The following is a 10,830-nucleotide window of genomic DNA, read 5'->3' as shown; positions in this document are numbered from 1 at the left end:
AGCGCCGGTGTCGGCGCTGTCCGTTGTCATATGGAAAAACTGCCGTCACCTCCTATCGGGAGGATCCCCACCAGTTGGGTGAGCGGCGCCTGGATTTGGAGCGACCGGCAGTTCGGCTCAGCCCAATCGCCTTCGGAGACGTGGCTCTGCCAAGCCCTGCGGGGAGCGTCACTGCCGCCCACCCCATGCCGTCCCCTCTGTCCCCGCAGGAGTGCGTCAAGGAGAAGCTGAGCCTCATCCATGGCTTCCTCCAAGCCGACGTCCAGAATCAGTTGAGCGAGCTGGAAGCCAAACTCCGCTGTGAGGAGCTGTCGGAGGTGAGACCCCGGTTTTCGGTGAGCCGGTGGGTTGGATTGTGCCGGCTCCTTGGCGGCACGGCTCACCGGAACCGGTTTAACCGATGCTCTTCCCTCGCAGGAGAGGTACCTGGCCAAGGTGAAAGCTCTGCTGCACCAAGAGCTCTCGGCGGAGAATGGAGATGCAGCGCCGCTGGTGCAGGCGTCCAACGGGTGCTCCAAAAATGGTGCCTATGGGAGCGACGAGGACTCGGAGAGAGCAGGACCCGATGGGGAAGAAGACAGCGCCATGGAGATGGAAGAAGCAGCCGCCTCTTCATCCTCCTCTTCGTCGGTCCCCATGCCGCGGGCTCGCAAGGCCAGGAGGAGCCGATCCAACGGGGAAAGCAAAAGTAACGGCGGCACCGGGAGCGACTTGGTTTTCCATCCTCTTTTCCTTAAATGAAATCATTTATTATCATTAAATACCAAGTGGGAACATGGTGATTCCCAGCGGGATCCCAGCGGGAAGGGGTTTGGGCTCTCCTTGCCTTGCTCGGGGATGATGGGGTGGAGGGAGAAGGGTGCTGTTGCTCCCCCCGCGATGGTCTTGGCCCCATGGGGTATTGCGGGAGGAGCAGGGTGGCGAGTCCCCCTCCTTAATGCAATCCATCTTCTTCCTAACAGAGTCTCCCGCCAGTTCCCGGGCTACTCGGAGCTCCGGCCGGCAGCCGACCATCCTGAGCATGTTCTCCAAAGGGTCAGTACGGTGGCGGGATTGGGACTTGCACCTCCTTTACCGCATCCCCCAGGAGCCTTCACCCTCTTCTTCCTCTCTCCACCATCCTGGGCTGATGGGTTCCATCCCAAAACTTGCGGTTGCCGATAAGACCGGCCTTGGGGAACTGCCGGGCGCTTCCCCAGGGAGCTCCACTCTTGCTGGTGCTGGGGGAGCCCCTCGTTTTCCCCCCCTACACCCCAAACCCTCGTGGCATCGGACCTTCGGATTGATCCGTTCCATTTCGAAACCGGCAGGTCCAACAAACGGAAATCGGAGGAGGTGAACGGGGAAGTGAAGCAGGAGGTGATGAGCGTGGAGAAAGAGGAAGAGGAGCTGGAGGAGAAGGTGCGTGCCGGTGCCGTTGGTAGCCGAGGTCTTGGCCGGCTGCTTTGCTGAGTCGAGCGTGTTGGCCTGGAGGGCGTCGTGCTCTCCAGCCTCCCCTTACACCCCTTCCTTTGTCCCTCAAGGAACAAGATGAGAAAAGGATTAAAATCGAAACCAAAGAAGGGTAAGGAGGAAGGAGAGCGTTCCCTGCTTCGGGTGCCGGTGCCTGTTGGTGCCCATTTCCCTCCGCTGTGGCCTCGTTAGTAGGAGGAGGACGATGATGTTATGCTGCTCTGTGTCTTCACCCTTTTGTATTTTCTTACCTGCAGGTCAGAGATAAAAGATGAAATTACTCAGGTTAAAACTACACCACCTGCTAAAGTAAGTCCCTTTTCCTCCATCTCAGCGTTTTGGGGGCTTTTTTTATTCTTTTAACTCTTCCAAAGAGCCGTTAAATTTCCCTAAGGGAAAGGTAAAGCTTTTTCCAGTTTACCCAGCGTCCAAAAATTAACGCTTCCCCCCAGCAAGGTGGGGAGCAGCACCGCCTGGATGTGCTTGGGCCGCTTTCGAAGCGGTGGCTGCTGTTTTGCTGCCTGGATGAATTAAAAACGAGGGTCGCGCTAACGAACGGGACAATTTGGGGAAGGAGCTCTGAGTCTGAGCGTGGGCTGAAGCTCACAGGGAGGTTGGGGGGGAGAGAGAAAAGCCAACGCCGTCTCCCCTGTCTTGCAGACCACCCCTCCCAAGTGCGTCGACTGCAGGCAGTACCTTGATGATCCTGACCTCAAATTCTTCCAAGGGGATCCCGATGACGCCGTAAGGGATTTAATGCTCCTTCTCCGGGGCCGAGGAGAGCTGTCGGGCTAACAGGAACACTCGTTAAACGGCCTTCTCTCTCCCTCGTTCAGCTGGAGGAGCCAGAAATGCTGACGGATGAGCGCTTGTCCATCTTCGACGCTAACGAAGATGGCTTTGAGAGCTACGAGGACCTGCCGCAGCACAAAGTCACCTCTTTTAGGTGAGATGTAGGAAATCGGGCTATAAAAACCCTGCTGGATTTGCAAAGCCCACGAGACATGTCAAACTACAACCTCTGTTCCTTGCCAGTGTCTACGACAAGCGAGGTCACTTGTGCCCCTTTGACACCGGCCTGATCGAGAGGAACATCGAGCTGTACTTCAGCGGTGCTGTGAAGCCCATCTACGACGATAACCCTTGTCTGGACGGTGAGTCGGACACGGAGAAGCCTCCAGGGCTGTGGGGATGGTGGTTTGTCACCTTGAAATTTCAGCTCAACACCACGTGCAAAACGAAGTTGGGTCTTGGTGGTGCTTTGTCACCCACAGCTGCTTTTGGTTTTGGGGGTGGGCACTGAAGACCGAAATTGGAGTTTTCTCGCTTTCAGGTGGGGTGAGAGCCAAGAAGTTGGGACCCATAAATGCCTGGTGGATCACGGGGTTCGACGGAGGGGAGAAGGCTTTGATCGGCTTCACCACAGGTGGGTGAGCGAGGAACGGGAAGGTTGGGCTTGGGGAGCGTGCGTGGCTTAGGATTTAAGTCTCTGCTTGCGTGTTCGGCTGGTGAAGGAGCTTTATTTGGGTTTGTGGATTTTGCCGCTGCTGGGAACTTGCACCGTCAAGCACGTGGCGAGGTAGAGGACCGTGCCGAAGCTTGTCTGGGTTTATTTAGCCTCAGCAGCACCCAGGCTTGTATTAAATGGGTGTAAAACCTCCTGCTGAGCTCGCGGCTGCCAGTGGTGTCCTGCACGGAGCTGGGACGAGCAAGGTGACTGGAAGGGGATGTCTCCCTCCCAGCCATTCCCAGAAAGGATCCGTCCTCCACTCCCCGCTCTGCGGGAAGCTCTCGGCGCAATGCGGGGGATGGCTCAGTGTCGCTCTCGGAGGGTTTTCTCATTGCTCTTGACCTCTTGGCCCGCGTCGGAGGGCTCTGTCGCTTTCTTGCTCTACTCCCCGGGTTTTTTGGACAGGTTTGTGTTGAGAAAGGGCTTGGAGGAACGCCCAGTCCCGGCCAGCCCCTGGCTCTGTGTCCCAGCTGGCTTTTTCACTCTCTAGAAAACTGGGGGGGAAGCAGGCTGATATTTGGGGGCTGAAAAGCTTTTTCCCTTCACCGTTTCTGCAAGGAACCCTTCCAATAACCTGGTGATATCAGAGGAGGACTTCACTCTCCTGTGCATCAGCAAATGGAGTTTATAGTTACAGGAAAAAAAAAAAAAAAAAGAAAAAAGCCCAAACTGGATTGTCTTTGCTTTCTAATTAGGTAATAGAAAAATAAAAGGCTACTGCGTGGATAGTGTTCCCTACCTCACGTCCCCTCTCCCCTCGCTTTGGTGGCGATAGCTGAGCGACCGTGGGTCCTGGCTCGTGGTAGAGCTTCCCTACATGCTTAGGTCCTGGTGCTGCAGCAGCGTGGATGGGCTGGTCGTTCCCCTTTCCAGGACCCACTCACCGCAGTCCTGGCTCATCCTTAAATACCGCTAAATTCCCTGGTATTTAACCACCCGCCGCAATCTCTCCGCCGCAGCCTTCGCGGATTACATCCTGATGGAGCCCAGCGAGGAGTACGCTCCCATCTTCGCCCTCATGCAAGAGAAGATCTACATGAGCAAAATCGTTGTGGAGTTCCTGCAGAACAACCGCGACGTCAGCTACGAGGATCTGCTCAACAAAATCGAGGTGAAAATCCGATGGCGGCGCCGTCTGGGGTTAGGTTGTTGCTCTGGCACCTTTCCCCTAACCTGACCCCTCCTCGCAGACCACCGTACCTCCCGCGGGGCTGAACTTCAACCGCTTCACAGAAGACTCGCTCCTGCGGCATGCCCAGTTCGTGGTGGAGCAGGTGGAAAGCTATGACGAAGCCGGGGACAGCGACGAACCCCCCGTCCTCATCACACCCTGTATGAGGGACTTGATCAAGTTGGCTGGAGTCACCTTGGGGAAGAGGTGAGCCCCGTGTCCCCCACGGAGACGCTCTCTTTGGGGGGCACTTGGCTTTGCAGCGTCCCGTAGGAGCCCGGCGGGTTGGATTCCCATCGGCTTTTCACAGGGGATCCTCCTGAAAAAAATCCCTTTTGCTTGTTCTCAGATGGGACAACCTGAGGATTTAGTGGCACAGGCAGCACTGGGAGATCGGAGCAGAAATCCTCCCAAAACTGGGAAACCCCTCTGCCTAATGCTGCCCCAAGGGAGGAAAGGTGCTGGGTTGGGTCCCCGGAGCCTGACTTTGCTCCTTGTCGTGTTGTTGCATCCCTTCGGGCTGCCGTGGCAGCCGTGGGATGTGCCTGGGTGTCTGTTAGGGTATCCCACTGTGGTCCTCGGCTGTTGGGTGCCCTGGGGAGAGCTTTCTTCCCTGGGGACCCTCCCCGGGGGCCAGGCTGTTTGTTGTGGCTGTAGCTGTCAGCGATACGAGGCACAGGGTCCCTTCTCACCGCTCTCACCTTGGTTGCAGGCGAGCCGTCAGGCGGCAAGCCATCCGGCACCCTACCAAAATAGACAAGGACAAGGGTCCCACCAAAGCCACCACCACCAAGCTGGTGTACCTCATCTTCGACACCTTCTTCTCGGAGCAGATCGAGAAGGACGAGAGGGAAGACGACAAGGAGAACGCCATGAAGCGCCGACGCTGCGGCGTTTGCGAGGTAACGAGGCGGGGATTGGCGTGGAGCCGAAGTGACCTGATCCCCTCCATCCTACCTTAATGGCCCCTTTTGGGGTTGCTCCCATGGGGCAGGGGAGTGATTTCCTGAGGCCACCGCGCTCCCCTCGGTCCGTGTCCCTCCTGCCCAGGGCATCTCCGCTGCGTCTGCCTGTGCTTAGCCCGTCCCCTCTCCCTGCTCCAGGTCTGCCAGCAGCCCGAGTGTGGGAAGTGCAAGGCTTGCCAGAACATGGTGAAGTTTGGGGGCAGCGGACGGAGCAAGCAGGCTTGTTTGCAGAGGAGGTGTGTCCCCCCACCGGTGGTAGCGATGTCTCCTGCCAAAGTCCTCTCCACCTCCAGAGAGAGGGGACGTGGTCTTCTTCGTGCTGTGCTGTGCTGCAGTGATGCTCTGTGTCCCCAGGTGTCCCAACCTGGCTGTGCGGGAAGCTGATGAGGACGAGGAGGTGGATGACAACATCCCCGAGATGCCATCGCCCAAGAAGATGCTGCAGGGTAGGAAGAAGAAGCAGAACAAGAGTCGTATCTCCTGGGTGGGAGAGCCCATCAAGGTGAGGCTGGGCACGGCCCCGCTGCCGGGGCTGGGGTGGGTGCTCGGGCTGCGTTGGGGGCTGCATCGCTCGCCGGTGTGGGGTTTATCAGTTCTCTCCACTGTCCCCCCACTTCTGCAGAGCGATGGGAAGAAGGACTACTACCAGAGGGTCTGCATTGACTCGGAGACCCTGGAGGTGGGAGACTGTGTCTCCGTCAGCCCCGACGATCCCACCAAGCCCCTCTACCTCGCCAGGTTGGTGCTACAGTGCCTGAAGGGGACGAGTCTCTGCTCCTGCTGGGGTGGACGTGTGCGAGGACAGCTGGCATTCCCAATTAGAGAACACTAATTGCTTGGCTGTGCTGCTGTTTGAGGAGCTGTGGCAAGGCTCAGAGCAGCTCCAGCCTTTCCTGGTGCTTCATAACCCTGGCTCCTTCCCCCTCAGGGTGACAGCAATGTGGGAGGACAGCAGCGGCCAGATGTTCCACGCACACTGGTTCTGCCCCGGCTCAGACACCGTCCTGGGGGCCACCTCTGACCCCCTGGAGCTCTTCTTGGTGGATGAATGCGAGGACATGCAGCTCTCCTACATCCACGGCAAAGTCAAAGTGATCTACAAGGCACCTTCGGAGAACTGGTCCATGGAGGTGGGTGACAGCCCTGCAAACCCCAGCTGGCCCGAGCCAGGCGCAGTGCAGGCAGCAGCACCGATCCCGGTGAACACTTCTCTCCTAGCAGGGCGGGCTGGACATGGAGATCAAGATGGTGGAAGACGACGGGAGAACTTACTTTTACCAGATGTGGTACGACCAGGAGTATGCTCGGTTCGAATCCCCACCGAAAACTCAGCCCACGGAAGACAATAAATACAAGTGAGCATGCGCAGGGCGGCAGCTTCTGGGATGTTCTCTGCCCAAAATGGGCAGCAGGAGCCTCTTGGCTCCCGGCAGCATCACAGCCAGCTTCAGTAGGGTCCCCTGTCACCACGCTCTGCTGTCCCCCTTCCTGCAGGTTCTGCATGAGCTGCACGCGCCTGGACGAGGTGAGGCACAAGGAGATACCCAAAGTGGCTGAGCCCCTGGAGGAAGGGGATGGGAAGATGTTCTACGCCATGGCTACCAAGAACGGAGTGCAGTACAGGGTGGGAGATGGCGTCTACCTCTTGCCAGAAGCCTTTTCCTTCAGGTTGGTGCTTGCAGGGCACTGTGAGCACTTCTCAGGATGCTCTTCGGTCAAGCTTTTGGTAGCAGAGGACATAGTTTCTGGGTAGCGAATCCCACCTGTAAATGAAGCACCTATCCCCCTAATTTCCAAAAGCTTAGCTTAGAAATAAAGGTGCCTCTAACTTCAGTTTCACCTCCCGTCGTTAAACTGAGCGATTTCTCTTTGATCAGATGATCCCGATCGCTGAGCTGCCGTCTTTTGGCAGATGAATCAGAATCCTTTTGTGCGTCGTTTTTTCTTCAAAAGAACAAGGCCGGGTAGATGAAAGGTGAAACAAGAGCCTGCCTGCTGCTTGTAATTACAGGAGGAGAAATGGCAAACCTCTTTGGGAAGAGGGCTGGGGCAGCAAGGTGGAGGCGCCTTGGTTTGCAGCCGTGCACAGTTATGCGATGATCTGGCTGTAAAACGCTCGTGCTGCGGAGCAGGAGGCACGGTGCCTACCCTGCGCCGAGGAGAGCAGAAGAGGAGGAAGCAGGCACGCTAGGCAGCGATGCGGGAGGAGGATGTTCTCTGCTGCTAGGGGTTTTTTTTTTTGAGGGGGGGAGAGAAAGGGATACCTCAACCTTCTTCCCTCCCCTTCTTCCCAGCATGAAACCCGCCAGCCCAGCCAAGCGCCCCAAAAAGGAGGCGGTGGATGAGGAGCTGCACCCGGAGCACTACCGCAAATACTCGGAGTACATCAAGGGCAGCAACCTGGATGCCCCCGACCCTTACCGCGTGGGCCGCATCAAAGAGATCTTCTGCAACATCCGCAGCAACGGCAAACCCAATGAGGCTGACATCAAGCTGCGCATCTACAAGTTCTACAGGTGAACAGCGCTGCTGGGGGGTGCAGAGCCCCCCCTGAGCGGGCTGCAGGCTTCACCTGAGGTCTCGGGTACCAGGAAAAGCTCTGTGCCATCAGCTGAAGGTCGCGCTGGAGCCAGGTGCCTCGAGCACGGCGGCGTGGTGGGTTGGTGCAGTGTGGGCACTGCTCGAAGGGGCTTACGGCCACGGCAATGTGGGCTCAGACCTGGTGCTGAGCTGCAGCGCCAACGCCGTCCCAGGGTGTGGGTGTTTACCCAAACATTTGCAGGCTCTTAGTCATCTCCCCCACACCACGCAGGGATGCGTGTGAGGAGCCTTGGCAGCGGGAGAGGAACGTGCTGACACTCAGACCCGTGTGTTTCGAGCCTAAAAGCTCCTCGATTTAGAACTCTTTGCCTCTAAATTCACTTACAAGCTCCACTGCCAACTCCCTCTAAGAAAACCCCGCAAAAAAACCTCCCTTTGGTATGAAACGAATCATCCCTTTGGTGCTGTGCCCAGGCCATGCCAGCGAACGTGCGCAGCCGGAGGAAACAAACCCTCCTCTCTCAGGGGACACAGAATGGTGCGAGCGCTGGAGGCTGGACCAGGGTGAGGATATTGCTGAAAACATTTCCCCGATCCGGATGCTTTGTTTTTTTCCTGCAGACCTGAAAACACGCACAAGTCCATGAAAGCCAGCTACCACGCAGACATCAACCTCCTGTACTGGAGCGACGAGGAGACAACAGTCGACTTCCGTGCCGTGCAGGGCCGTTGCACGGTGGTGTATGGGGAGGATCTGACGGAGAGCATCCAGGACTACTCCGCCGGTGGGCTCGACCGCTTCTACTTCTTGGAGGTGAGGGAGCCGGGGTTCGGCGGGGTCTGGCCGTGTCCCTGCTGCAGGCTGTCCTGCCTCTCCATGTGTGTTTTGCACAGAGGAGCCGTTGCGCAGAGCGAGAATTTGTAGCTCGTTGCAGTCGCCTGATGGAATAAGTCTTGGATGCAAAGGGAAGCTTTAATCTGAGTGTCATCAGGAGCTGGCTGGAGTGGTTGCTCCCTATGGAGCTGAGGGGGCAAATTTGGACGCTTGGGTGGCCACCCTGGCTCCCTGAGGCAATGGAGAGGGAGGTGATGGGCACTCTGCAGCCCCCAGCGCTGCGCCTGTGTCCTGCCCTTTGTTTCAGAGCCCCGATAGGGTGTTAGCAATACCTTGGCTGTTCCTGAGCTAGAAAAGCTCTTTATATTCAAGTGTCCTGCACTCATTCTCTTCCCCAGGCTTACAACGCAAAAACCAAGAGCTTTGAAGATCCTCCCAACCATGCTCGGAGCTCGGGCAATAAAGGGAAGGGGAAGGGGAAAGGGAAAGGTAAGTCTGCTTTGGGGGGAGAGGTCTCAGGTGGGTGAATTGGTTCATGTCTGCCGTTACATGCTGCTGAGTAGAGATAAGACATGCTGCCGACCAGATGTTCCTGTGCTCTCCTCTTTGCTCCGATGCTCTGGCAGGATGCAGCGATGTGGTCTGCAGCTCTGTTTTTAAGGCATCTAATCTTTTTTTAAAAAAAAAAAAAAAAACAACCTCGCAGCTGAGAGCACCTGGTGTCTGAGAGATCTCGAAGCCTTTCACTTGCCAACCTGCCAGCTCTGTTTTTAAGGCATCTAATCTTTTTTAAAAAAAAAAAAAAAAAACAACCTCGCAGCTGAGAGCACCTGGTGTCTGAGAGATCTCGAAGCCTTTCACTTGCCAACCTGCTGCCAAGGGTTGGTCGCTCGGTAGCGTAGGGCTTTGAACCCTGCTTCTAACACGGGGAGCTGCCCTCCGAGTTATCGCTGCGCCCGTCTGACCTTCAGAAACTGTCTGCCTGCGCCCACGGGGTGTTGGATGGAAAGAGATCACACAGGGGCGGAGGAAAAGAGGAGAGGCTTCCATTCCAAATGCCAGGGCGTATTCTGGCAGTGGTGGTGAAACAATTAAGGGGTAGAAAGGTGCTTGAAGCTGATGTTTTAACTGCTGCAGAGGGGGAGAAGAATTTGCCTTGTAAGCACTAAGAGGAGGAAATGACTTTGCCTTTTGATGTGAGCGGGGGCTCTGTTTGCAGGCAAAGGCAAAGGGAAGTCGTCGGTGAGCTGCGAGCAGAGCGAGCAGGAGCCGGCTGAGCTGAAGCTCCCCAAGCTGCGGACCCTGGATGTCTTCTCTGGCTGCGGAGGGCTGTCAGAGGGCTTCCACCAGGCAGGTGAGCGGCAGAGCAGGGACAGTGGTGGGTGCTGAGCGGAGCCCGTGGGGAGACAGGCATCAGCTCTGGCCGCTCAGTTCCTCTGAGCTGGCGGTTGTGTTCGGCACGTGCCGGATCAGGGGGTGCGAGCCAGCGCTCTGCTCCTCTGCACAGGCTCAAGATCCTCCGCTTTGTCTCCCCAGGCGTGTCGGAGACGCTCTGGGCCATCGAGATGTGGGAACCGGCCGCCCAGGATTTCCGGCTGAACAATCCCGGCACAACCGTCTTCACGGAGGATTGCAACGTCCGGCTGAAGCTGGTCATGTCCGGCGAGAAGACCAACTCGCTGGGGCAGAAGCTGCCGCAGAAGGGGGATGTGGAGATGCTGTGCGGTGGTCCCCCGTGTCAAGGCTTCAGCGGCATGAACCGCTTCAACTCCCGCACCTACTCCAAGTTCAAGAACTCCCTGGTGGTCTCCTTCCTCAGGTGAGCAGGGGAGGTGGCGGGGAGCTGTTTTGGAGTGTGGATGCGGACCCCTACTTCAAATGTTGCTCTATCCTTGCTCACATGTCCCTCTCCCTCCTCGCAGCTACTGCGACTACTACAGACCGCGGTTCTTCCTTCTGGAGAATGTCAGGAATTTTGTGTCCTTCAAGCGTTCCATGGTGCTGAAGCTCACCCTGCGCTGCCTTGTCCGCATGGGTTACCAGTGCACCTTCGGGGTGCTACAGGTAGGGGGGTGGGTGACCCTGAGACAGTTAACTGGGGTGAAAACCCTTCTCCTCTCACCTGGCTCCACCGTGAACCGTTCCCTCCAAAGGAGCAGTTGGTTGCATTGCTCTTTGGCTTCCATGGGTGGTTTGGGGTACGTTCCCAGCTCTTGGAGGGCACAGACTGGATGTGGGGATGCTCCAGCCCCTTCAGGAGTTGTCCCTTTCTTCCCAGGCTGGCCAGTACGGTGTGGCCCAGACGCGGCGGAGAGCCATCGTCCTTGCCGCAGCTCCCGGCGAGAAGCTGCCCATG

At 57.2% G+C, this 10,830-nt stretch overlaps 1 protein-coding gene across 1 annotated transcript in view; it reads left to right on the top strand.

The window, feature by feature from the left end:
- Nucleotides 1-185: 185 nt before the first annotated feature.
- The window catches only part of DNMT1 (DNA (cytosine-5-)-methyltransferase 1), a 13,101-nt gene continuing 2,456 nt past the window's right edge, over nt 186-10,830 (top strand). The window contains exons 1-26 of the mRNA XM_009885372.1: nt 186-317; nt 418-688; nt 963-1,035; nt 1,311-1,401; nt 1,524-1,564; nt 1,710-1,761; nt 2,113-2,196; nt 2,289-2,398; nt 2,488-2,606; nt 2,786-2,878; nt 3,922-4,073; nt 4,153-4,340; nt 4,846-5,035; nt 5,237-5,334; nt 5,453-5,600; nt 5,721-5,836; nt 6,027-6,228; nt 6,320-6,453; nt 6,593-6,766; nt 7,393-7,614; nt 8,261-8,453; nt 8,873-8,963; nt 9,694-9,828; nt 10,011-10,293; nt 10,397-10,538; nt 10,753-10,826. Coding sequence (XP_009883674.1) covers nt 186-317; nt 418-688; nt 963-1,035; nt 1,311-1,401; nt 1,524-1,564; nt 1,710-1,761; nt 2,113-2,196; nt 2,289-2,398; nt 2,488-2,606; nt 2,786-2,878; nt 3,922-4,073; nt 4,153-4,340; nt 4,846-5,035; nt 5,237-5,334; nt 5,453-5,600; nt 5,721-5,836; nt 6,027-6,228; nt 6,320-6,453; nt 6,593-6,766; nt 7,393-7,614; nt 8,261-8,453; nt 8,873-8,963; nt 9,694-9,828; nt 10,011-10,293; nt 10,397-10,538; nt 10,753-10,826 — 3,608 coding nt within the window. The remainder of the gene's footprint in view (nt 318-417; nt 689-962; nt 1,036-1,310; nt 1,402-1,523; nt 1,565-1,709; nt 1,762-2,112; nt 2,197-2,288; nt 2,399-2,487; nt 2,607-2,785; nt 2,879-3,921; nt 4,074-4,152; nt 4,341-4,845; nt 5,036-5,236; nt 5,335-5,452; nt 5,601-5,720; nt 5,837-6,026; nt 6,229-6,319; nt 6,454-6,592; nt 6,767-7,392; nt 7,615-8,260; nt 8,454-8,872; nt 8,964-9,693; nt 9,829-10,010; nt 10,294-10,396; nt 10,539-10,752; nt 10,827-10,830) is intronic.

This window comes from Charadrius vociferus, unplaced genomic scaffold (genome assembly GCF_000708025.1).
Source record: "Charadrius vociferus isolate BGI_N301 unplaced genomic scaffold, ASM70802v2 scaffold2125, whole genome shotgun sequence".
NCBI classification, from domain to species: domain Eukaryota; kingdom Metazoa; phylum Chordata; class Aves; order Charadriiformes; family Charadriidae; genus Charadrius; species Charadrius vociferus.
The sequence above is the reverse complement of the archived record's forward strand: the minus strand, read 5'-3'. Positions and strand labels throughout refer to the sequence as shown.